General features: G+C 29.0%; 1 protein-coding gene across 3 annotated transcripts in view; it reads left to right on the top strand.

Annotated features, from left to right (window-relative positions):
- The window catches only part of LOC123298562 (probable WRKY transcription factor protein 1), a 54,922-nt gene that overhangs the window by 27,086 nt on the left and 1,864 nt on the right, over positions 1-25,972 (top strand). For 2 of the 3 annotated variants that reach the window (XM_044880603.1, XM_044880602.1), the window contains exons 2-4: positions 23,267-24,434; positions 24,824-25,141; positions 25,779-25,904. In XM_044880603.1, the coding sequence (XP_044736538.1) occupies positions 23,267-24,434; positions 24,824-25,141; positions 25,779-25,904 (1,612 nt within the window). Of the gene's footprint in view, positions 1-3,088; positions 3,636-23,266; positions 24,435-24,823; positions 25,142-25,778; positions 25,905-25,972 lie in introns of those variants that run through there. The other variant, XM_044880604.1, reaches the window with a different exon arrangement.

Here is a 25,972-nt window from a genome sequence, read left to right as displayed (position 1 = left end):
CTCTTTTTCTTTGAACTAAATCTTATTCTTATCTTGAATTTTTTTTTTTTGGTATTCCATGTATAAATATAATTGAAAATATTATACACTGGATTTATTAAATATGTTATGACCTTTGATCTGTTATTGTATTGGCTGCATTTTAAAATGTTCATATTTTTTTTTTGTTACCTTGGCCTACTTCAGTATAAACCATTGTATGAGTGTGTATAGTAGGCGATATTGGCAATAATTGATTATATTTTATATTATTTATGTATTGTATGGTATCCCGCAATCTATTTCAATAAGCAAGTACTCTTTATGTAATTGCTTATCTTATTTAAAATAGAAAAAAAGTATGTTACATGTTATTATAGGTCTACGGCTAGGGGACACATTGGAAACTCGTTTGAGAAAGTACAGAAATGATCGCGCACAAGATTTATGGGAACAGAATACATTCATTCAGAAGTTGTTTTTTTTTTCAATTCTTGACAAAATATGAAAAAATCTTAAAAGAGATAAAAAGTGAAGTTAAAATTAAAATCGACCAAGAAATAAGTAATACGAATAATATAAGCATTTTAAGCTAATAATTAGACAGATATTAGAGAAATTCGACATAAACTGTGACATCAGAGTCTACTACGGCCATATGCTACCATAACTAATACATGTTAGATTTCGTTTTGATACAAAAATTTGTTTATGGCTTTTATCTTGATTGTTTTTATAGTTATTCGCAAAAGAATTTTTGTCTTTTGTTTGTTAGGGGTCATTCATTAATTAGGTCAGCATAATTTTGAAGATTTTCGATTCCTACCCCCCTCCCCCACTCCTCCTATATTACGTAAGATTCAATATCTTTTTTTATTCTTTAGCACAGAGAGTTTAGTTCGCTTCTTAGACCAAAAATCTTGATTTTGACCCACCTTAGACCAAAAACTGGGTAAGTTCATGTGCTTAACAAATTCTTCCTCTTCGAAAATTTTTCGGGGACATCTCTTTGGTAAATATTCTTCATTCATGAGGACAATATTCAAATGAGAATATAATTTAAAAAAAAGCCCAAATTGATTTTGCCCGACTCCCATCAAAGCAAGGTGTCATTTATCCCATACCTTGTAAATTGCAATTTTTGTGTCGGAAAACGAGTCATGTTATATCGAAAGCCGGACAAACTGATTTTTTAAGTAGAAATTTTTATTCGTTGTGTATAATTCTGTTTCTAGCTAGTGAGCTAACAAAATATTCTCTGGCCTTAAACCTATTAAATTAAATCAAAATTTTTATCTGTATAAACAGACTACAACGCAGTTTTAATACTAGGCTTACTTGGAGCTTATCACCAGTCTGCTATATGACTTAAAACACACTAACTTTTTTTAATTCAAAATTAACGAGTCTTAATTGTAAGTGCCCAACCAATGGCATCATCAATTAGTCTATTGAATTACGCCTTCGATATCTGTTGTTTACAACAACATCAGAATATGTTAAATTGAAAAGCCTAATCGCTAAAAAATGTAGAATATAAAAATTATGAAAGTAAGAAAGTCAAATGAGCAGAAATACAGGCGAAGAAACGAATACCAACAGACTTACAAAATTTGATCTTTCGAGCCTCCCTTGCTCCCTTGGTGCTTGCAAATTAGTTTGTATGTATGATATTTAACTTGCGTTTTATTTTAATTGATGACTGGAAAGTAAAGAAACTTCGTGTGAAAAATCGTTAGTATACCGTAATTTATCCAAAAAGGTAATCGTCCTGCGATTACGTCAGAATCTCAAGTCTATATTGATTCGTAAGTAGTTCGAGCAAGATTAAATAGTTAAAAACTTCGACATAGTTGCAGGAGAGATTTTTTTGAACAAAATGTTATTTGAATATAATTTCTCGAAATCAAAACTGCATATAATAACAAACATCCTTTAAATCCAATTAAATTATCCTTGAAGTGTTATTTCCGATCTGCTCTAATAATAATACATTGTCGCCTATGAATCAATATAAGTTTTTTATGTAATTATACTGTTAACAGTTCAATCAACGTATTAAGTATTTGTATCATTAAGATAAATAATTACCACTTTCTACTATACTTTGACTGTTACAGAATGTACCAGGTTGTTTTTTTTTATATTAATGTTTTTTATAAAAATCGTTAAATATATTTATTAGTTCATTTATATTGGCTAGTAAATAATAGTAATAAATTTAAAAAGATTCGACCGGTGCTGGAGAGCGTCTTTCAAAAAGTCCTTTGGTAATTATTGGATTTATAGGGAATCGGTTATGATAAAGATTATTTATGATTAAATTAATTTTTTTTCGGCTTTAATGATCCAATGAACCTACCAATTAAAATGTACGTCAGAATAAAGTTCTAATTAAAAAAATTGATGAAAAAAATTCGAATAAAAGTTCTATATAAAATATTCTATAAAGTTTAGTTGTAAAATAGATTATTAAAAAGAAAGACTTGGAATGTTACCAAAATTAACAATAACAAGTGAAAACAAACAATTAGTGAAATATCAGAGAGTTAATTGTTGAAATACCATGTATAAACAGTGTTGGTTACAGAATTGTTTGTTTTTTTTTACGTCATGTAAGTAAAGATATATAGTCACTCTTACATAATCACACAGAACTGATATTTCCATATAATACATACTATATAATTTGCGCTCTCAAGTAAAACAGTTTTTACGGTACATTTTTTACATTTAAACTTTTGTTCTATCTGTAACGGTTTACAATTAAGATTGGTCCCACGAACCCAAGACCATTTGATCTATGTTGATCATTTACGAATTCAATCTCTTTTTTGAGTTATCGGGCTTACGAACAGAGAGACGGACAGACATCCAGAAATTGACTAATTAGGTATCAACCTATACCAAGATTTTGTTTGTAATATTTCATATATACATGGTATAAAATAGCACTTTTTGAAACAATATAGTGAAATAAAGTTCAAAATTTGAAAATGATGAAAATGGAGTTATGAATGAATGAAAATTAAGAAAACTACAACTTTAATGAATGTCTAATTAATTATATATTTTTTTTATCATAACACAGAATTTTGCGAATATAAAAAAGACGTTTCTTTATATAAATGAAGATAAATAATAATGCCTCAGTGCGCGATATCTTCGTGCACAAATTCACAACGTAAAACACAAATTAGTGTGAATCCATCAAAAATAATACGATATCATCGTTTTCCAAGTGATGCAATAACTCGTTCTGAATGGGTACGAATTTGTGGTAAAAATAACGTAAATGTTGACACAGCTCGTGTATGCTCATTACATTTTTCACCAGTGAGTTATAAGACATTAGATAATGATACATCGTTACCAAATAATACCAAAAAATGTATATATAAAAGTCGACTAAAAAAGGGTGTTGTACCACATTTATTTTTAAAAAATCACCATATTACCACAAATTCAAATACCAATCATCATAATCATCATCATCATAAAAGACGTAATAATAAAGTGTTGAATGGTGTGCCAAAAAAAGTGATTCTTGATGATTTTAAAGACAATTGTGTTTGTAGTTGGAGCGATAAAGAATATCCATTGTTGTATGCTCTGAATTTAATGCCTGTTAAAAATAATAAACTGGATAATAATAAGTAAGTTCTCTTTTTCAAAATTTTTCTAATATATTTTTCAAAAATTCCTTTTTTTTTCTTGCATGTTACACATAAATTATGATAATTATTTTTTCAAAATTTGTTATTTTCAAATCTATTTTTTGACTAACAAGGAGGTGGCAAAACATTGGGGATACTAAAATTACGGAGAAGTTTTAATGTTAAATTATTACCTATTCAATATAGTAATTTCTATAGGCATTACCTTTTAGAAAGTTTTATGCGCTTAAATTGCCGCCAAGTTAGACTTACAGTCCCAGATTTTAATAAATAAACTTGAAAATAATTTAAAACAATGCCTTAAGAAAGATTCGTATAAAGTAGCATTACATATTGGCCGTTATACGATAGTATTTTGCCAAACAGAATTCATAATCAATATGGAATGACAGTTAACAGTTAATCTAACGACATACGAACAGGACGACGAAAGATAGTATTTCCGTCAGATTGTAATCTATCTATCTAGACCAAATATAAGAAGTTGGAAAGATTTTGGTAACCCCTTTACGTTCTAACAGAAATTACAATATTATGACTATACACTATTTGCACTAAGTGTAAGTTGAAAAAAAGAGTTTTTTTACAATGGCATAGAACCGTCCTTTTATACTTTCTTTTAGTGTACTTTAGGACCAAGCGAAAAAGGACAAACTTGAAGTATTTGTGCAATAGATACATGGGTGCATTCAAAAGAAAATGATCGGTAAAACGATGAACAGTGAACATATTATGTAAGGCATTTTAATGATCTTGTTTTGAAAATAGATGTGTCAAATGAATTCATAAATGAGTATTCAGCCAATTAATCAGCAATTCTTGATCGCAAGATATCGTAATTGATTAAATTCAGTACCAACGGTTTTTTAGTTCTCTTATCATAAAAATGGTGGTTGACAAAATACATACAATTCACAGGGCGAAGCCATACCTTGTTAGGCTACTTTTTAAGATACGTCTGTGGTATGTGGTGCTTTCCGTGTTTGTGGTAGGAATGAAATGAATGATAAATAATAAATGACGTGCATTAATATCCACGTGCAACTATAAGTTTTGTAGAAAAATTTTCATAAATTTCGAATACCTTTGTAAGTTCCGTACGTGTTCCATACTTTTCTACAAAACTAAAAAAAATTGCAAGTAATATCTAATAGATTCGAGAACTTAAATTAAGTGTAAAAGACAAATAAGATTATTTATGTGCCTACCATTTTGTCATCAGCGTTCAATAATGTTTTACGCAGGTCAAACTCGTATTTAGTACTAGTCATAAAAAGTCCACCCCAATAGAAACAATTCAGCTTTTGCCATCTCTTTCTTTCTGATTAATTATAGTACTTTACATAAAAATTTGTGGTTTTGAATTGTTTCTTTTGAAAATTTTTAAAAGAGAAATCTTAGTTATTATAAGAGTATTGTAAATTTAGATTATGACTGAAATTAAATTTCGTAGTTAGTTAGTATATTAGAAAATATTTGCTAGGGCTGAAAAAAATCGATAGTTAGAATCCACTTAGAAAGTATATTTAATAAATGCTATCCCTTTTCTTGATTTAAAAAAAAATTTCTATACTAACCCATCAAGTGCGAATATTACGTGCAAATGAAAAGTTATTTTTTTTACTCTGAATTTCGAATAAATTAATGTTTTTTTTAGAAAAATATGATATAAATTTTTTTCTGCATAGCTACGAAACAGGTTTTAGCGCTAGGTATATTCATATGACTTCTCAATAAGCGCCAGGCGCTCAAAGTCTAAAAGTCCGTTTTCAATTTTTCAATACCAACCTTGATAATTAAAAGATGACGTCACATTTGCAATAGTAAACAAATTAAAAAACTCGTGTGGTGGAAACAACACGTTCATATTCTGTGCTATAAAGATACAATATAACGAATGACAGCACATTACCACATGTTTACTTATTTAAATAAAGAATATTTGATATCAAAAAGGTTTTTCGCTTAAAACCGTTATAAAATTAAACTTCATTAACATTTCGATAATACAGTGATACAAAACCTAATTTTAAGTAGAACAATTTTCAGAAGTTAATTTAATTTTGTGAATTTCATTATTAACAAAATACAAGTGAAAACAAACAGTTGACTCAATGTGAAGTTAATTGTCGAAATACCATGTATAGACAGTATTGATTACTCTGTCACATAACACACACATGCATGTCACACATATACTTATAACTGATATAGCCATAACATACATATTATTACTTGGGACTAAACTTAATATACTATGTATATTTCATATATACATGGTATAAAATTTAAAATTTTTCTTAATAATTTTTTACTGCAAGTTTAATATCGACTGAAATAATTTCATACTTTCAAAATACATACATTTGTAAATAGTAAGCTTACGAGAATCTCAAAATTAAATTTTATAATTAACGAACACTCATCTTGTTAAAGTAGTACCTACAAACACCAAGGGTTTAGATCTAGGATTGAAATGATTTGTACCATTTCTGTCCCCACTACTATGCTGCATGAGATCTTTAATTAGTCGGACACAATGGTTTTTTTTTTTTTTTTCAATATAATTAATTAAGATTTTAACTTTAATTTAAATAGTTTTTTCATAATTTCCACGTACTAGTTTTGGAAAAATCTATGAAAACATATCATCCATCTACCGTTTTACCATAAAACCAATGTCAAATATGCCTACTTTTTGATAAAACAAAATCCAACTTTTTTTTAAAATTGTCTTGGTGCCCGTGCATCCTTACTAAGGTGCATTTAGAATGAAAGAAACTTTTTCACTCAAAATATTAAAAATTTAAGTCTGTTTACCCACACAGATGAGTGAGACACTCTATAGTACGAAATAGTCCTTTTTTGTACAAAATTCTCAATTCAAAGTGTGGTCATTATTATTCAATGTTATTTTGAAATATTTTTATTGCTAGTTCATTACTTTAATTACCAATATAATTTGATGCCTATAATTATATACTCTTTTATTTGTGTTTAGAAAAGTTTGCGAGAGTTTGTACCTTAAAACAGGCATGGGCAAACATAACTTAGAAAAGTCCCTCATACTTCTGTATCTAAAATACGAGTAAGACAGTGATGACCGAAAATACGAGTGAGACAGAGAGACAACATTTTTTTCTACCTATCTCATTACAATTAGAGAAACTGAGATAGGAAGAATAGTCGTATATCCGTGTTGCTTCCACATCTATGAGCAATGCGGACTTGGATAAAGAGACAACAATAAACTTTATGGCGCACAATAAAGTTATAACAATGGTGACTTTGACTTAAAATGACTCGCCCATGCCTGCCTTAAAACTTCATTCTTATTGCACTCGCATCAACAAGCCTGCCAAATTTTTATTTAATGTTGGACTTCTCTCATTTTTCTAATTCGTGGCTTTGACAGTTTCAATTTTCGACCAAGTTAGAAATCAGTTTTAAGAAATTTTTGAATTTTCCATCTTAAGCAAACTGACCATGTCATGTTACCTTGAATTATTTCAATGTTCCAAATATTATTTTTGTGGACCACTCAGTTAGTATAGTAAATACTTTTAATCAAATTAAACGTGTATACAAATAGTTTATATGCTTGATAATTATTACATTGAAGCAAATTGGGTCAGGGCTATTAAAAATATTATAATTTTGTGTTTTGTTGCTTTAAATTAAAACTAGCTAACGTTTTACGAGAAAGCATCAAAGCATTTAGAACGATAGTGTTTGAAATTATGATTTTTTTTTTTGTTATAGATAAGATTTTTTTGTGTGCAAGTGAATTTTACTGTGTCATTTAACTCCATTTCATATTTTTATTTGCAAGGTTTTATTCAATTACTTTTGTTTTGAAACATAAATTATTCTTTTTTTTTTTAAATATCTACCTTGAACTATTTTTGGATTGCAAAGCATTCAAATTATAGTCAATATTTGTTTTAAATTGTATCTAATTTATTAAATGAACATAATTTGCATTCCCAGATTTACACGTGTCAAGATTACCGAATTCCTTAAAAAAAATTCCTGTCAAAAACTATTGTAAATAATGTCTCCAGTTAATATCTTTTGGAATATAATTTTACAAAAAAAATTGTTTGTATTTACGTCATTTTTATAAGATTACTTTCAAGATAATTTTAAACGGATATATTTTTCTTCAAGCTCTATAAACATCACTTCTCCAAAAATGATCCAATCTCAACAATCATCTCGATATCATTTTTTTGAATTATTTTTTTAGAGTTAAAATTTATCTTGACGAAATTATTAGGTAACCTAAAAACACTGAGCAAAGACGATACTGAGAGAACTGCACTACTTAATTTATGGGCCCTACAATCCATTGCCCCGTCACCTTAAACGTTTTAGACCTTGGCTCGACACTCTAGTTCGATAAGAAAAAATGGAAATATTCATCAATTTTAAGCTGTCGGGGGGCTATCTAATAACTGAACCTGGCCAAATTTTTCAGCTATGAAAAATTAATTCCAGAAAATGTATGCTGACTATCTGTTTGATCAAAAATTTTGAAGTAAAGTAGAACGCCGATTAACCGAATCGCCAATTATCCGAATCAGCGTAATAAAAAAAATTAAAACCAACTATGTATGTAATTTTTGTTTTGTTTTGTTGTAACAAGATGGAACTCGTTGGAAATCAGATTTATTTCAGTTGTTATGATTGAAAGCTAGGCAAGACACTACATATTTTGCGATGTTGGAACGTTTTTTTTTTTTTTCAACTCAATAGCATTGAATTACACATACATTGTTTTTAATGTTGAGTTTATTCAGTTCGTTTTTCTTTATTGTCAGTCTATGTCCGATTATCCGAATCGACCACGGTGCCAATTTATTCGGATAATCGGTGTTCTACTGTAGGTATATAAATTTTTTCGAAAGAAAAACATAATAAAAATTTTTGTAGAATCATTTGCATAAATTTTGTGTTTTGTTTTTTATCTTCCTAATAGAATAAAAAAAAAGGTAGATATTCGAGAATTTTCTAAATAAAAAATTGTTTAGGTTCTATATAAGCGGCCGAATATTGGTCACTCTGCATGAGGGCCATGCAAGGATTGTTATGAAGAACAATTTTAAATGAATCTTTGAAAAAATTAATTAATTTAAATTTGCTATTTTTTTTTTACTTAAGTGTAATTAAAATTCTAAACATGTATTTCATAACAATTATGATTTATATTGTAAACATTCGTTTATCTATGAAAGTCCTATCATTTGGTGGTTAATTAAATGTTGTAGTATATAGAGGTGATTTTTTAAAAAGTTTCTAACTGATTTTTTCAAAAACGGATTTGAATGTAAAAAGAGTGAAAACAAACAATTGACTGAGTTAATTGTTGAAATACTATGTATAGACAGTATTGATTACACTGTGATACTACACATACTGACATATGTCACACATACATGGCTGATATTCCCATATAATACATACTAATTTGCGCTCTCACGGATAAACAGTGATGTTAACGAAAAAATGTTTCAAACAAAAGTTGTTTATTTTTTTATAAGAAACATTTTTTATATTTAAACTTTTGTTCTATCTCATGTTGCTCATTTAAGAACTCGACCTCATTTTTTACGTCCTAAGCACGCTATAAAATGAACTTTCAATTTGAAAATAAAATTTCAACTTGATATGTTTTTTCGTTTTTGAGTTATCGTGACGACTGGCGGACACGACGCGAAATGCTAAAGTATAGGGGAGCGCATAAAGGGTGGGGGTAGAATAGAATTCGTTTACTTTTTATAACACAATTACTGTATTTGATTAACACTTAAGACCCAAAGTATGGCCGTTTTTTTGAACACACTGTATATATTCACATATGAGATAGTGATACAAATTATGCTGTAATGCTTAAAAATAAGTTCAATACACTTTGAAAAAAATACTCCTGCGGTTTTTCTGTGTTGGTGTGTTATATTTATGCTATTTATATCATAATAAATAAAAAACTAGGAATTTAAATATAATGACACACAATCGATATACATGCAATAAAATATTACAATCTGAGTAATACAATAAAATTTATTCAATTGAACTGGGTAAAAAAGCGAAAAGTGTTCTTATATTTTTATTGCTTGTCCATTATTTTTATTACCAAATATAATTTTATGCCTATAATTAAAATCTTTTATTTGTGTTTAGTAGAGTTTAGAGAATTTGTACCTTAAAGTCAAAGAGTTCATTAATTGTCAGTATGCCTGCTAAATTTTGATCATACTAACGTTGAACTTCTTACGTTTAGTACGTTGGGCAAGAAAAGTGACACAAATTCAAAGATCTTTATTTTTCAGAATACCGATTTTAAAATATTATTGATAAAAGGTTTTTATAGGCCTTTTTGTACTATTCATCTGAAAAACTAATTTTTGTTGTTGTCATTTTGCTTTCGCACCGACGATGTTGGCAAAGGGTGGCTTAGCGAATTTCAGTTTTCGAATAAGTTTTTAGCTACTATTTTTGGTTTTTTAAATCGTAGGTATCATGAAGGCTGTTTAAAATATTGTGAACTATGATGCTTGAAATACTTAACAAATTATTGAAATCAATTTTGGTTATGTGAAGGAGGAGTTAATTCGCTAAGCCACCTTTTACGGGATTTGACAGATTTGGCTCTTGTTATATTAGAATTCGAATGAACATTACTTCCTGGTACTAAGCAAACGTGCTTTATATGAAATGAAGGGAGTTTTAAATCGCAAAAAATACACCCTTGAATCTATTTTGACTAAATTGACTTTAAAATTTTGGATTTAAGAATGCTTTTATCATAGAGATAATACCATAGAGCTGCAAAGTAGCCGCTAAACGATTGATCGCAGTAGAGATAGACCAATAAAACAGGGGCGTATAGCTCTCACTTCGATCAGAATTCACTTATCCGTTTCCGATGTCTGTACAGCTCTATGATATTATTTCTATGATTGTTATTCTTGTAATATCTAACTGTGTATACCTTCCCATTTGTACCAACTGGTACGAACCGATACAAAAAAATTTTGATATCTCGCATCAATTACAAAAACAAATAGTAGAATATAAAAATTACACGTGGTAAAATTTGATAGACTCATTTTGACTAGCCCTGTCCGTTTGAAGCGTAGAAGAAAGTCATCTGATGCCCACATTAATTTTTTTACATAATCACAATCATGTAGTCAGTCACAACATTATTATTATTATCTTGTATAAAAAATTTTGCATACTTTAGAAGTTATTCACTTGGGACCATAATCGAATTAAATTAAAAGTAATTTTGATGAATATAATTATTTCCTTAGCCATTTTAAGAATAGTAATCGTATCCATTCATACATATATATCTCCTATTTAATTTTTAACCGACTTTAAAAAAGTTGGATATTTTTTATAGAGAGTAGAAACTCTAGAGACAGTTTATAGTTTTACACCAATATCGTCAACCCTAAAAGCTCAGTTGCTTATAGCGTAACTAATTCCATTCGTGGATGTACCTTGTCAATATAATTAATAGTTGTGATGGAATAGTTGTCTCAAAATAAATGAGGAGCTGATAAAAGGTGGTAAAACACATATATGGTATTACATGGGTTCTATAGCCTAAGTGTGTACTTCGTGGACAGCCAATATAACCTACCCAAACTTACAATACATCAATGTCCCATGACACATTCATGGTTTTTTTTTTTTTGCTATTGCTATTTAATTTTTCTGATACTACATAATTTTTTTAATGATTCTTTTTCACAAGGAATTGTGTGATAAAGTGCGTAGTAGCCACTTGTAACAATAATTTTGTTAGTCATATTAAAAATATTTATTGTCAATTGTTTAAATCCATTTCCTTTTTAATTTATTAGGCACAAATTAAATGGAAGATATGTATTTTTATAATTGTGCTGCCTTTTGTATTCAGATCATATAGAGTGGGATGGTTAAATTACAAATTCTTACATTTAAAGGAGTTTCTATCTTTTGTGAGCATAATCGAATAGCCTCTCCTCTTATGTTTATATTAAACTAACAATTTGATCTTATCTACTAGGGGACCTTACATAAAATGCATTACGCAAATAGAGAGAAGTGAGGGGTAGGCATTTTCTGAGCGTGACGAAATATGACAAGGGGGGTATGGTTTAAGGAAACGCTCGCTGTTTAACAATTTTACTTTTCTCTCATTTTGTTGGGTTTTTTAAAATTATTAATTATTTATAGGAGAGGGATAAAGCAATTGTGACGTTATACTTGCAAGAAGTTACGGAAAATATGAATTAGCTTGACGTGGGTGGAAGAAGGAAAGTAATGAAATATTGCGTGACTACTAATAGTGGCGTTTTTATGAATTTAAATTGAATTAGGAATAAGAATAGAAGCATTTTCTCTTGTGTGACAAGAATCTTGATGCGAGAAATTCGTGAAAGCAAATAAAGATTCATAATTAAGTTTTTCCAACAGCGTTTACTTTCGGAATTAACGTCATAGTTAATATAAATAATCCGCAAAATTGATAGACCCAGAGTATTATTGTAATTACGATTTGGTTGGGTTGAGTTTGTCGACTTAAGAGGCGTTGGTTTGATTCTGAAGTTGTTAGACCTTACATTCAAAATTGAGCCACTAATACAGATTTATTAGATTATTCTTTCCGGTCTAATTTTAGTTAAAAATTAACTGAAATAGAAAAATGATAATCGTCGAATAGTATTTTGTGTATTTAGTATAAAAAGCAATACATTCCCTGACGACTGTGGAATTTGCTGGCCGAGGCGCCAGTAAAGCCCAGAAAACATAAGAGTCCGGGAATTTGCGTTTCCCACGAAATACACGTACTATTTTTTCTGCTATTGTTAAAAATAGCGACTTTCAAGTAGTGTTTTGATGCCCGATAACCTGTCTGGTATTATAAACGGTTACCGGCAATGAAACAAATTCACTGTGCGGTAATCATTTAAAATACCAGAAAAGCAGATAATCTGAAATTCGCTATTGTTTAACAATTTCAGAAAAAAATTATTTACCTTAATAAAGAATATCCATTTTACAAGGTACCGTTTAGCCATTTTGTTGTAACGAACTTAGCTTCATATACCTATGCCAACTTTGGGAATCAACACTATATACAGTCAGATATTCTTGGCAACCTAAATATTCGATTGTTACATAAATCATGTCTTTTAAATCGTAATGAAAAATAGTATCAACACGCTTCCTTCATTTTATCAGCTTTTATTTTATTTGAACTTTTCAAGCGTTAATACTCTTATAATAGTCTAAATTCTACACATCCCGTATAGTACTACTGCCACTCATTTCACTTTGGTCGTTTCTTTTTTTAAATATATCCCCGGTTATTTTTGGGTGCCTGATGTTCTGGATTTTTACTTGATCATTTTGACACCTTTTTTTCATCTAAAATGTTGTTTTACCTAAAAAAAACTATTTATTTATTTTACAAATAATTTTTTTATATAATTTTTGGATAATAGGTTCCCGGTTATTTTTAAGTGCATCATGATTTTACTCCGATCATTTTGGTACCTAGTTCTGATCACGATACAATCAAAACTGGAGACCTATTAAAAAAAGTTGTAGAAATTATATGTAAAATAAATTTTTTTCATTTACAAAATTTTCGCCTACTTTTGGATGAAAGAAAAAAGATACCAAAATGAGTGAAATGAAAAAATTCTGAACCCGATGTACGCAAAAATAACTGGCGGCTTATTAAAAAAAAAAACCGTCCAAAGTTAAAGTGATGGCGGTCGGAGTATATCTATAAAACACTTTTTATATAAAAAAACAGCATCATATTGGCACAAACATAGTACCTGTGTGATATCAGAAAGGTCACCTTTTCATAATATTTATTATTTATCTTTCGTTGTGCCAATCCAAGTAATAAACAATGTTTTATAAATAATTCGATGTGTTTATAGTTACTTTTACTTACTTTATGCTTTATCCATTTCCTATCCTTCCAAAATTTACATACAGGATGTGCAAGTTTTCGATAATAACGCGGAAAAAATACAACAACAAACTTTATAAAATAATATACATTAATTCATAATTTGTTGATGGCTTTCATAGTAATTTTAAGTTATGTTACCATCAAAATTATTTATACCTATAATATTTACATACACGGCTGTTGTTTTTACCAATGTTACGTCACCAAAATAGCTGACTTTTTTTGCGAGAGTAAAAAAGGCTTAAAATTTAATTTTATGGCAAGAAAGCTTTATTTTGCCGAAATATATTTTTTTGTGGCATCTACTCACCGTTCCAATTTCACAAGGAACTAAGTTGAAAATTAACAAAATAACACGATGAAGCAAAAAGTGTTTCAGATTACCCTCCACGCGAAACCACACCTGAAGAGAAGGTTTATACTTGTTGTGCTAGTTTTGAATTTCTTAATTTTCTAATAAAAAAAATCCCAAAATAAAGCCTAGAAAAAAATCTAACAAAACTTTCATATTGTTTACCAAGAGAAATAAATCTTTGAAAAATATGGTTGGCCTTCATTTGACCAAGAAACTTCCTAGTTATAAGAAAAATCTGATATCACGAATGTACTTTCTCCCCCAAATGACAAAACATTTGTTTTAACAATACATTACTTAGAAGAAAAATTTCTGGCACGATTAAAATGCATCTCCAAAACTTAGTTCTTAATTTTTGCATATGCGTACAAATAAATTTATTTATAAGTTATTTCAAACAGATATAATTGATTTTTTCCTTAGATTTCAGACCACCCTATAAAATATTAAACCAAATAATTTATTATTATTAATTGTTAACTGATAACAATAAAATTAATTAATTTTTGCTAAAAAATTTAAAACATAATTAAAAAATTGTAAACAAGAAAACGGAAATATAGGTTAAAAAATTTAATATAAATTATAATTGGCGAATTGATTGCTCTTCCGTATGCACAATCCACACTAATATGCACATACAGTGTACAATTTGCGCACGTGTCGTTTGTAGATAAAAATATATACATTAAATAGGTACACTGTTTGCGGACGTGGGATATTGATGTAAGCCGTAAGGGATCAACGACGCAGGTAATACTCTCAGTTTATGTGATGCGAGGAGTGGCAAATGCGGACAACCTGGTACCAAGGTCACTATTAAATAAGTGGTAGTGATTATTTATTCAATATATCGACTGTTACCAACAAATAGTGATAAAATATTATGTGATCATATTCTTTTTTTTTTGAAAATGGAAACTGCAATGGTTATTGTTACTAGTAAAAACAAACCTTTAGTGGCGTATAATGGCTATGAATATCGATTACATCGTAGAAGTAAAAATAGTCTCGCATACTGGGCATGTTTAAAAGAAAAATCTCAAAAGTGTAATGGACGTTTAACCACGTTAAATTTTGATCAAGATCTACCAACAAAAGTGACTATAATACGTACAACTTCGCATATGTGTGCTCCAAACATGACAACTATGCATGTTCGAAAACAATGTGTACGGGCCAAGCAACGAGCCCGTCATGAGAATAATGTGTCGATTCAAAGAATTGTTCAAGACGATATCATTCAGCCATTGTCCTCCCATGATATTTTAACAAAATTCCCATTGCAAGATTCGATTAAATCAACTCTGTATCGAATTCGTAGAACAACGGTTAGTAATAATGAAATGTCAAAGCACAATGAACTTGTAGATCATAGTAGTGGTTCTTCTATTAGCATCGTTGATTCATGCAATAAGAGGTTAGGTAAATTTTTTTTTACATATTCATCCTAAAATTGAAATTCTCAATTAGTGAATTGTGAGTTAGCGTGTAAGAAATTCATAAATCTAAATATTAAAAAAAAATAAGTTTAATTGCTTGATTGAACAGTACCCTGCACTTCCATTGGAAAGGTTGTCACTGTGAAATTTTCTAAAATTTAGGAAATGTCTGTCCGTAAGCGTGTTCTAGGACGTAAAAAGTGAGATCCAGTTCGTAAATGAGTAACATAGGTCAATTGGATCTTGGGTCCGTAGGACTCATCTTGTAAAGATAGAACAAAAGTTTAAATATAAAAAAAATGTTCCTTATAAAAAAATTAAACAACTTTTGTTTGAACAATTTTTCGTAAACAGCACTGTTTACCCGTGAGATCGCAAATTGTATAGTATGTATTATATGGGAATATCAGTTATATATGTGTGACATGTATATATGTGTAATGTGACAGAGTAATCAACATTGTCTATACATGGTATTCCAACAATTAACTCAGTCAATTGTTTGTTTTCACTTGTTTATTAAAATTTTTAATTTCTAACGATTTTAATATTTATGTTCTGTTTAAAGTTTTTAATACCATTATCTACTTTCGTAAACATTAACTGATAAATAAATAACAAATAAACCTTTCTATAAGCGGTACAATGGCATTCAATGACCGCCACAATTATATTTTTGGATAAAAGGATGTGTACTAATAGATTATTACATATATCTACATACATATGAAATAAACATAAGGCCACAAGAGAGGATATATAATTATAATTGTTGAATTATTTAATTATAAAATTTATTTATTTAATAAATGTCTGAAAGGAACTTGAAAATTAATAAATAACGTTACGTTTTAATTATTATTTGAGTCTAATTCAAGGGTAAACATATAATGGATGTCATTTATAACATATAAAAATAACAACTAGCTGAGTTAATTGTTTAAATACTCTACATATACTAGGATACGAACGTTTGAAATATTAACATTGTAAAATTACAGAAAATATGAGAAAGCATGACAGGCTTTAGTAAGATTTGATTTTGTACTGAAATTACGGCGAAATTCAAACGAAAGTTGTTATTGTTTAATAAATGAATGTATTTTGTCTTTGAAAGTTTTGCTATGTTTTAAGCTGTTGGCAGCTACTCCTATATAGCAAACATCAGCGAACTTCGAATAACAAACATAAGCAAGTTACAAATAGGTATGATATGCCTATATTGATACTCATGGTTGCTTACCAAAATTAATGGGATGATCATATAATTATTGGGTACTTAAATTTCGAACTTTGCCCCAATTTCCTAGAACAATTTTTTTTATTTTATAAATACGAATTTCGACTAACAAGTAGTCATTAGCAGTATGAGTTAGCTAATCGTAATTACTCTCACTGTGTATGTTTGCTGTTGCTAATTTGGTGGCGAACTGCACTTTATTTCAAAATATCCTAGACCTCTCATTTATTATGTTTGATAATATTTATATTGGATACTTGTCTATATATTTGTTTTATAACGCCTGTCTATATTCTTTCTATAACATTTGTTATATTTGTAAGGTGAGCTTTACGATTTAAAAGATAGATTTTCGTGAGTATCGATATCCATCATATATCATCCCATTTATTCCTCATTCGACATCAAATTTACCTGGTACAGGCACTTATAACACACATATAGAGTATATAACCCACTGCAAAAATTTTACACTTGTCTTTTCGTTTTTGAGTTTGACAAAAGGCTAACTCTTTCCAAATTTTTATGAATTGTGTGTGAACCTTGAAAAAACGGGGTATCTTGAACACTTTAAAAGCATTATTCCAATATATATATTTTTTCCGTTTCATCAATACATTAAATATATCTTGATAATAGAGACATTATTACGTTTTTTGCGTTCCCTTACCAAATGTCAAAAAACAAACTATTTTAATATCCGCCCATTTTCATAAACTGCAATCTTGATAAATTTTGATTGAAAATCGAAACGTAGTATTGTTGAAAACATTTTGAAGAAATAATCCTTCTCAGATAAAAATTTTTCTATGCAGCAGTGCCAAGCTGCATAGCTGCATCCATTACACATGGCTGTAACTTAAAAACTATACAAGATATTTTAGCTGCTTCTTATAGATTTTGACTTACTAAAACATGTTAAACCATTAAAAAACGTCTATGCTGTCAGGTTTTCTTGCAAAACTCTTTTGATCATATCACACCAAATTAACGATACTTGATTAGTTTGTGATAACTCATGCGACAGACAAAAGATGAAAAGTTAAAGCGTGTTCGGAGAAGTATCAAGAAGATGTTTTAAAGAATATAAAGGTTAACTAATATTTCAGGGGCTGGTAGCATCCCTAGTATCATCCAATTCAATTTCAGGGACTACTATCATCTGTACTAACACCTTCAGTTAATCGATTTTTTTTTTGATTTTTTAAAATGTGCAAGACGAAATCTGACGGAAATTGATATTATTTTTGGATTCAACTCCCTAATTAATAATAATAAACATAATTAACCAAAAATTTGTAGATGAAACAAAAAGATTTTGCTGGTCTGTATTTTTTCGATCATCGATATTTTTAATTACGATCATAGATAATTAATTTTGTGATAATATAATTATTTTTTAATAAAAGCTATTTATTATATGAGTATCGGACAAGTATGGGATAGTACTAGAAAAATCAAAGTTCAATCAACTCATTTAATTATTTTGTTTCTATAGTCCTTCACCGATATATTATTAAATAAAGCATACGTGAACTTAGATATTCTTAAAGTTGGCTTAAACTGAGTTTCAACAGACATTGAATAAAAAGACATTTAGAAACCATAAATAAAAATAGCCTACTCTTTTAACGATCTAGTAATTTCATAGACCCTGTCTTTTTTTCAAAGGTATATTAAAGTTATCAAGTTTAGAGTATGGTAAGTATAGTATTCTAGAATATCGCACGTAAAAAATTCATGAACCCTAACTTTCTGCCGCGTGACAAGTGAGTGGCCATTTTCGAGAAGGGGAAGGAGGGAAATAAAATTAGTGTAAATTGAGAAAAATTTATGCCCCTTACTAAAGTAGCTCCCTAATAATCGCACAAACGTTACATACTGCTGTTATCTCCTCATACCAAACTACCGAAAAAGGATAACGTGGTATGATTGATATTAGTCAGGAATTGAGGGGGGATACGTCTGTTAGCATTACGCAACATTTGTGCGGTCGTTAGGAATCTTATTTCGCAAGAAGCCTCAACTATTTTCATTTTTTAATGATTTTATTTCCCCATTCCCCTCTATCTCGAAAATTGGCCGCTCTGCTAGATACATGTCCTACGAGAGAAAATACTCCACATTGACTCATGGGTTTTTTCACGTGCCGTATCCTAAAATATAGTAAGTTCGATTCCAACGGCAAATGTTTTGAATTTTTTATTTTATAAAGCTCCTTTTTATCCCTGAAAACTATCTAACCAACACCATCTGTCATAAAAGTCTGTATTTAATTAATTAAAATGGTATGTGATTGAATCATATAATTTTGAAATAGAAGTTATGTTTGGTACCAGATTCTTTGTTGGACTAAACAACGTACAATAATCTTGATTCTTAACCCAAAACAAAATGATTTTGAACGGTCAATTTTATAAAGCTCCTTTTAGTATCCCAGAAAATTTCTAGCTAACCAACATTAGCCATTAAAGTCTAAATTTAGTTTTGGTTTTTATATTACGCTCGCTGTTGAATGATGATATTACCTAGTGAGACTTTATCTATAACACTGTACACATATAATACACTTTATAGAAAGAGTAAATATAATAATAATATATGAAATGGAATAGAGTTCATTGACCTATGTGCGCCCTGTAGTCCGTCCATTCACTTCTATTCACTACACTGTACTGTACTGTACACTGTATGTGATGTGGGAGACTTATAATCTCTCAATATAATAAATAAAAAAAAATGTCTGTTTTCACTTAATCGCAGCTCATTATTACCAAGCTTATTATTTTTACTAATAATGTTTAATAGAATTTATATTTTTCTAAAATAAATCTGTTCAAAAAAAATTATATATTTTATAAATTATAATTGTTCGTTTCATTCGATGCGAAAATTCAAGTTTTAAATCATTGTTGAATTTGTATTCAATATTTTTGTGGTAAGTTTGATTATTTATCAATGTTTTTTGGCGGGAATGTGTATGTATTGTTGTTTAAATCGTACGTCAAAAATAGTATTTGCATTTTTTCTTTTTTAATAAGTTTTATTTAACTTCACTTTGTGTTTCGTTAGTTTGTTTATTTTTATCTGTTCGGGTCAAATTATTTATTTGAAAATTAAGGTACACTCTGTGTCACAAAAAACGCACATTTTATTATATCTCTATGTAAATCCGTGCGTTTTTTTTATGATACAGTGAATACCTCCCGATAAGATAAACGAGCTAAAAATTGCAGAGCAGGTGTAAATCATATGACAATAATATGTCAGAAAACGAATATGAATATGATGGGCACGTTATAAAACTAAATTTCCTTTTAGTCTTAAATTAGAAAAAAAAAATTGTAAAAGCTTGAGTCGTTGAGGCTAAAAGGACCAAATATGGTATAATACTATACCACAGATATTGTGATTTAGGGGAAAAAATTTATTTTTACTTTTAAGTACAAAATTAAGTAGTAATTTTTGTTTAATTTCTCAAAATATTTAAATGATAATACTAAAAACAGTGTTTTTTCGCTTACTATTTATAAAATTCTCTAATAGACTTCAAACTTTCAAATATTTAAGGTCTTCCTGAAACGCCACTTTCGTAAATTTTAACATTTACTGTTACTATACATCATTTACTATACAGGTTGACTTTTTTAAGTTGACATATGCTTGAAACTTGAAAAATAATTGGTATCGATAACAATGCTTCAAACGAAAAATGTTGGGTGTGTAGGTGCACATATTAAACTTGATCTAGGTTTTCAAGCTCAATGAAAAGCTGTCTTTACTCCATATTCGGTAGCAAATACATGAACATTTTAATTTAGAAAATTGTTATTGATTAAAAAAGTAACATTTTTGTTCGAAAAATGTTTTGCCGCAAGCCGTACAGTTTAGACTGGAAAGTTTTATCCAAACTTTTTTTTCTTATCAAAATGGCTATTTCGTATAATTGTTTCTGCGAAATCTAGGCAATCTTCAAAAAAAAAAAAAAGGTTTCCAATAAAAGTGGTTTGTTTTTTCTATAAAGACCAACAAACGCACAAAAAGCTAGATTTTCATCATTTCATTTCAATCAATTACTGTCTAAATTATTCGCTTTACAAAAAAATGTTTGCGTTTTTATAAAGAACAATTTTATGATGCAGAATGAGGTTCTAAATGAACCTGAAAACTAAAATCGAATTCGATGCCGGTATAAGATGTGTGCCTTTGAAACTAACATTTTTCGTTTGAAGCATTTTCCTCGATTAAATTTATTTGAGTTTCAAGCATATGGCATCTTAAAAAAGCACCCTGTGTAATATCACTTTTACTCGAATATGATGATGTAAACAAAGAACTATCGAAAATTGAAATAATTAGTAAGTTATGAAACAATAAAATTTATCGTAGAGCGTTATTATTAAAAACCTTAATTTTCAATTTTTTTTTTGGTTTCGAATGAACATGCAGAAAATACTCTAATTTTTGGTTGAGCACATGTTACAACATCGCTCAAGCGTCAATTTTAATGTATGTATTTTTCCCAACATGTTAGATTTGCTTGATGTTAAATGAGCGTCTAACGTGTTTTGAAGCTCTGAACATTTGTGTTCTTAGCTCTAATTAACACAGTGTATTGCTAAAACGAACGATAAACGCGCTTTTGTCGCATTATGCTACACTTAGACCCTGAACGCTTTCATTATCTTTGATTTGAAATACACTCACAAAATAAATGTGAAATAGTGTACGGAAGAGTAATCAATTGAGGTACTGAATCCTTTAAAACTGTTAATAGAAAATATGACTAAAACATTATGGTAAAGTTGATGAATTCTGAAAGTCATCTCAAAAATTATTTAGATCGAACATTCGCTCTTAGTTCTTACGTTTCCCTTTTGTGGCCACCATTTTTTAATGGCCACCAATTTATTTATTTTGATTAAAAATAATTCGATTTTTGTTAGAGTTGAACAAAATAAAAATAAAACCTCTTCATTTCTTTTAAAATTAAATTCACCTTGTCCTCGATTCTTGATGATCCAAACATTTATTCATAAATCATAATTACTAAAGAATATTAATTAAATTTAATTCATTAATTTGTATTACTTCAATTTAATTTTAATCAATAGTATTATTTATTTTTAAAAATTTTTTTTGTTTCGAAATCTTTAATTTATTTATTTTAATTTGGGTCATTAATACTACTGCTTATAATGTGAAAAGCGATCTATCTTAATGAAAATTCACGGTTCTTCATGGCTTTTTGGATTTGACCATGATAATAATTTCATAATTGTACTTCTTTAACACATGGTTTAAATTGCTTTGCCAGTTTATCTACCTTAATTTTCCTTCTATGAAGCATTTATTAAATTTAGTCTAAAGTTTATAACGCTTGAACACATTAATGTAAGTATTCAAAAAACTAACTAACTAATAAATAATCTTAATAATTATAATCAGTTCAAATATTGATAAGCTACTCAAAGTATTTAAACAATTAACTCTGTTAATTGTTATTTTCACTTGTTAATATCCAATATAAATTGGATAATATTTTAAATTTACGTTATTACATCTCATTAACGTCATTAGTGCAACCAGTGTGGGAAGTGGTGATTTCGAAAAGTAATAAAATACGAAGGATATGAGAATAACGAATGTTCGTTATCGTCCGTTTACCCTTGTCTACATATGCATATATTTGTTTCACTCATTATGTAAACAATGCTTGTTGAAGTTTCTATCCTTGTCGTTGTGACCTGATTATATATACTCGTATTTTCATAAATGTGATCATCGTTTAACCCTCTGAAAAATGGTTTTTCTCATTTGACTTACTTCAATCCTAAAAAGATTATTATTTAAAAATAAATATTTTATAATAGGACACGCATAGAGTAATCGTTTACAACATTTTTTTCCAAAACGAATTCGTACAGTTATGAAATTTGCAACAAAAACGTGATGCAATTCAAATGTTAAAATGTGGTTATAGCGTCAAACATGTTATGGCTAAATTTAATGTTAAGGCTACGTACGATTAGAAACGTGATACTTTCAGAATATGCACTCAATCATCTAAGGCAAAAATGCCGGATAAAGAGAATTTGTGCCTTATTTTTTATATTTTTATTTTTAGTGTTATTTTTACAGCCAGTAAATCAATTTTTTTCAAACATATACATTTTAATTAATAATATTGCAACACCGCGAACTATATTAGAAGTAAAAAATAGTTGATTGTTTGCTGAATGCTCTAATTACGTCACAGATTTTCTAACGATGAATATTATTGGAAAAACGTCAATATTTGAAATATTAATGCTGGTGATTGATTATATTGATATAACCATCTCATTTAAGTGAAAAAATTGAATCTATTAACTTTTTTTATTGGATCAAATAATTGCAATAAAAATTTTTTATAACTGTGTAAGTCTATTTTCATGATCGTTATAACTAAATAAAAGCAACAATAATAAATAATTATTTTTAAAATACTGTGCAAATTAGCGTATAATTAGAGGGTTTTTATTTTAGCTAGAAAAGTTTCTTATAATTCAATTAAATAATTTTTTCCTTTTTTATTTACAGGCCAAACAGAATGTTGGTAATGGAGGACACTGATGATGTAATAAGTAATAATCGATCTAATAGCAATACTTCACTACCTGAAAATAAAGAGAATAATACAGAAGAAAAAAAAGTTGATGTTGAAGAATCAAAGGAAAATATCATTAAAAATGAAAATGATCAATCAGAATCAATAGCAAATAATGAAGAAGAGGCTGAAAATCTTACAGTTTCCAAACCCGAGGAGGCTGTGACTCCAAAACATGAACTAATTGAAATTGATGAAGAAATTGAAGATATCGAAAAAGATAACGATTCAAAAAGATCACTTGAAGAACAAGATGAATCGTTATCAAAAAAACCTAGACTGAATGAAAATTCCGACAAAAATGAGGAAACAGATTTTTCAAAATGTGACACATTAGATGAAATTGATTCGTTCGAGTCGAAGTTAATGTCAGATATAGAGTATTTAGATCAATTAGCGAGGGTTAAAGAACGTGAGTGGAACAGTATAATACATGCCAAGAAAATTAAAGAGGAGCAAATGTTACGTCTACAAAGGAAGAAACAAGTAGCGTTATTAACTAGGGCGAATCCAAATAGTGATGTTGATTGGGAACTGGCTTTAGATATACATATAAAAAGCTTAAATCAAATTCAAAATAATATTACTAGAAATAATTATACCGAAAATAATAGAATTCCAATTGCAATTACTAATAATGGTGGTGTGACAATACAACCAATTCCTTCGACTGCAAATTCTAAAACAGTAAAATTATCTGATGGGCGTTTTCAAAACAGAAATAGCAAACAATTAACAAATGAAAGAAGTCTTTTAAGTCCATTAAATAAACAAAGAAGTATTTTACCTAAACCACAAAATATGTTCGCCGAGTACTCATCGAATGGATCATTGAAAACTGGACCTAAAGGACAACCGATTAAGGATGTTAATTTAATTGTTGAAAAGTTTAGACAATCAAATCCAGAAGTTCCACGACGCGGTAAAAGAATACGAACAGTACAGAAAAATGAAGCAGAAGCAGTTTCGAGCACTAGTAAAATGTTACCGTTGTTATCATTAAATAATAAAAATATTTCCTCGGGAAGTGTTCCATTAATGCCAAATAAAGTCGATGTGAATAGTGAATTGGGAATGTTATTATCATCAGGATCCGAAAGTGTAAGTAATTTTTTAAAATCAGATCAGAGATTTCTAAAATGTTTAATTTAGTTATGCGTTCTAAAACTGTCTTGAGCTCGATATGTTTAGAAATATTATTCTGAACAAATTGAATAAATTATGAAAAATATTCGATTGTGTTTACCAGATTTGTGTGCCACACTACTTTGATTACGCCGTTCTATATCTTGGCAAGACAATACATCCAGAGATCCTCCAATGTGTTTACGCATACATTGCTCAAGGTGTATTTGGCACGTTATAGCAAAAAATTAAACGGAGATATTTAAGTTTTTGTTTATATAAGTTTTTGTGCAAGTACCCTTTTTTCTATCTATCAACTGAAATATAGTATTTCTAAATTAAAATATAAAATTTGATTTAAACAGGCACGTGGTCGCGACTTACATAATGATTCGTCACGAAGCTCAGACTCTTTACCGGAAGGTACTTCTGGGAATGTATCATTCAAAGATGTACTCGTGGAATTTGCTCGAATGTCACAGACTGAAAGGCGTGCTACTACTTCGGAACAATCAAATAATATCAGACAAATGGATTCGTATAATATTGGTGGGAAAAATATGTCATGTCCTGAAGTTACATTACATCCTGTAGTAATAAATGATCGTGGTTCAACTTCTACTGTTTCAAATAGCCAATCCACGCTGACATCCAATTCTTTACTGCATGGAATATTAACCAAGGTAAGCTCTAGTTTTTTCTTTAAATTCAACTTTCTACGTCCTCTTCATCTTTGGTCAAAGTTTTTATTTTTTATTGTTTTTTATTTTCTCTTTCAACTTATCTTTACTTTTGGAGCACCCCATTCCCCTAGTTCAAACATTGATTTTTTCCTTCTTTCAATGTCCTTTCAATTTTCTCGTATTTACTTTGCCTTCATCTATCTATCAACTTGCCCCTAATTGATTTTTTTCAAATTTGACTTTCATGGACTAACATTGATGTTACTTAACTGTAGTTTTTTGTCTTCAAAATATTTTCGGATTGTGAAAAAGCATCACCGGCTTTGCTAAATGTCTGGATTGTATACTTTTCGTTTGATCTGCCCAATAACCTTATTCCAAGTTTATCTGATCTTTTACATTTTATAAACACACATTTTCTTAATTATCTTCACAATGATTTTTTTTCCTTTCCTCAATCTTTCAAAATCCAGTGTTTCAGATTTTTCTTTCATGCCATAGGAAAAAATACAAAATTCACTAATATTATAAATGGTAATTAGTTTTCGTACAATCTTGAAATGGCAGCCTCTTTATTAACTCACCTCACGGTATCAAACTTTTGGTTAATAATTTATAAATTTTGTATTATTTTCAGAATAAACCAAAATCAAGTGCTAAACCTTTCACCACATTGTCGCCAACTTTAGCTAGACTTTTAACAGATACGTCATCTCAACCGAGTGATGTTTCCAATATCAATGACCTTCTTGCCAATAGTCAAGTAAGTAATATTTTCAATAAAATATTTCAGAAGTAAAAATCCATAGTATAGTTGTACTTTAAATGTAA

The sequence above is a fragment of the Chrysoperla carnea genome, chromosome 4 (assembly GCF_905475395.1).
Source record: "Chrysoperla carnea chromosome 4, inChrCarn1.1, whole genome shotgun sequence".
In the NCBI taxonomy this organism is placed as follows: Eukaryota; Metazoa; Arthropoda; class Insecta; order Neuroptera; family Chrysopidae; genus Chrysoperla; species Chrysoperla carnea.
Note: the sequence above shows the minus strand (reverse complement) of the source record. Positions and strands in the feature narration are given on the sequence as shown.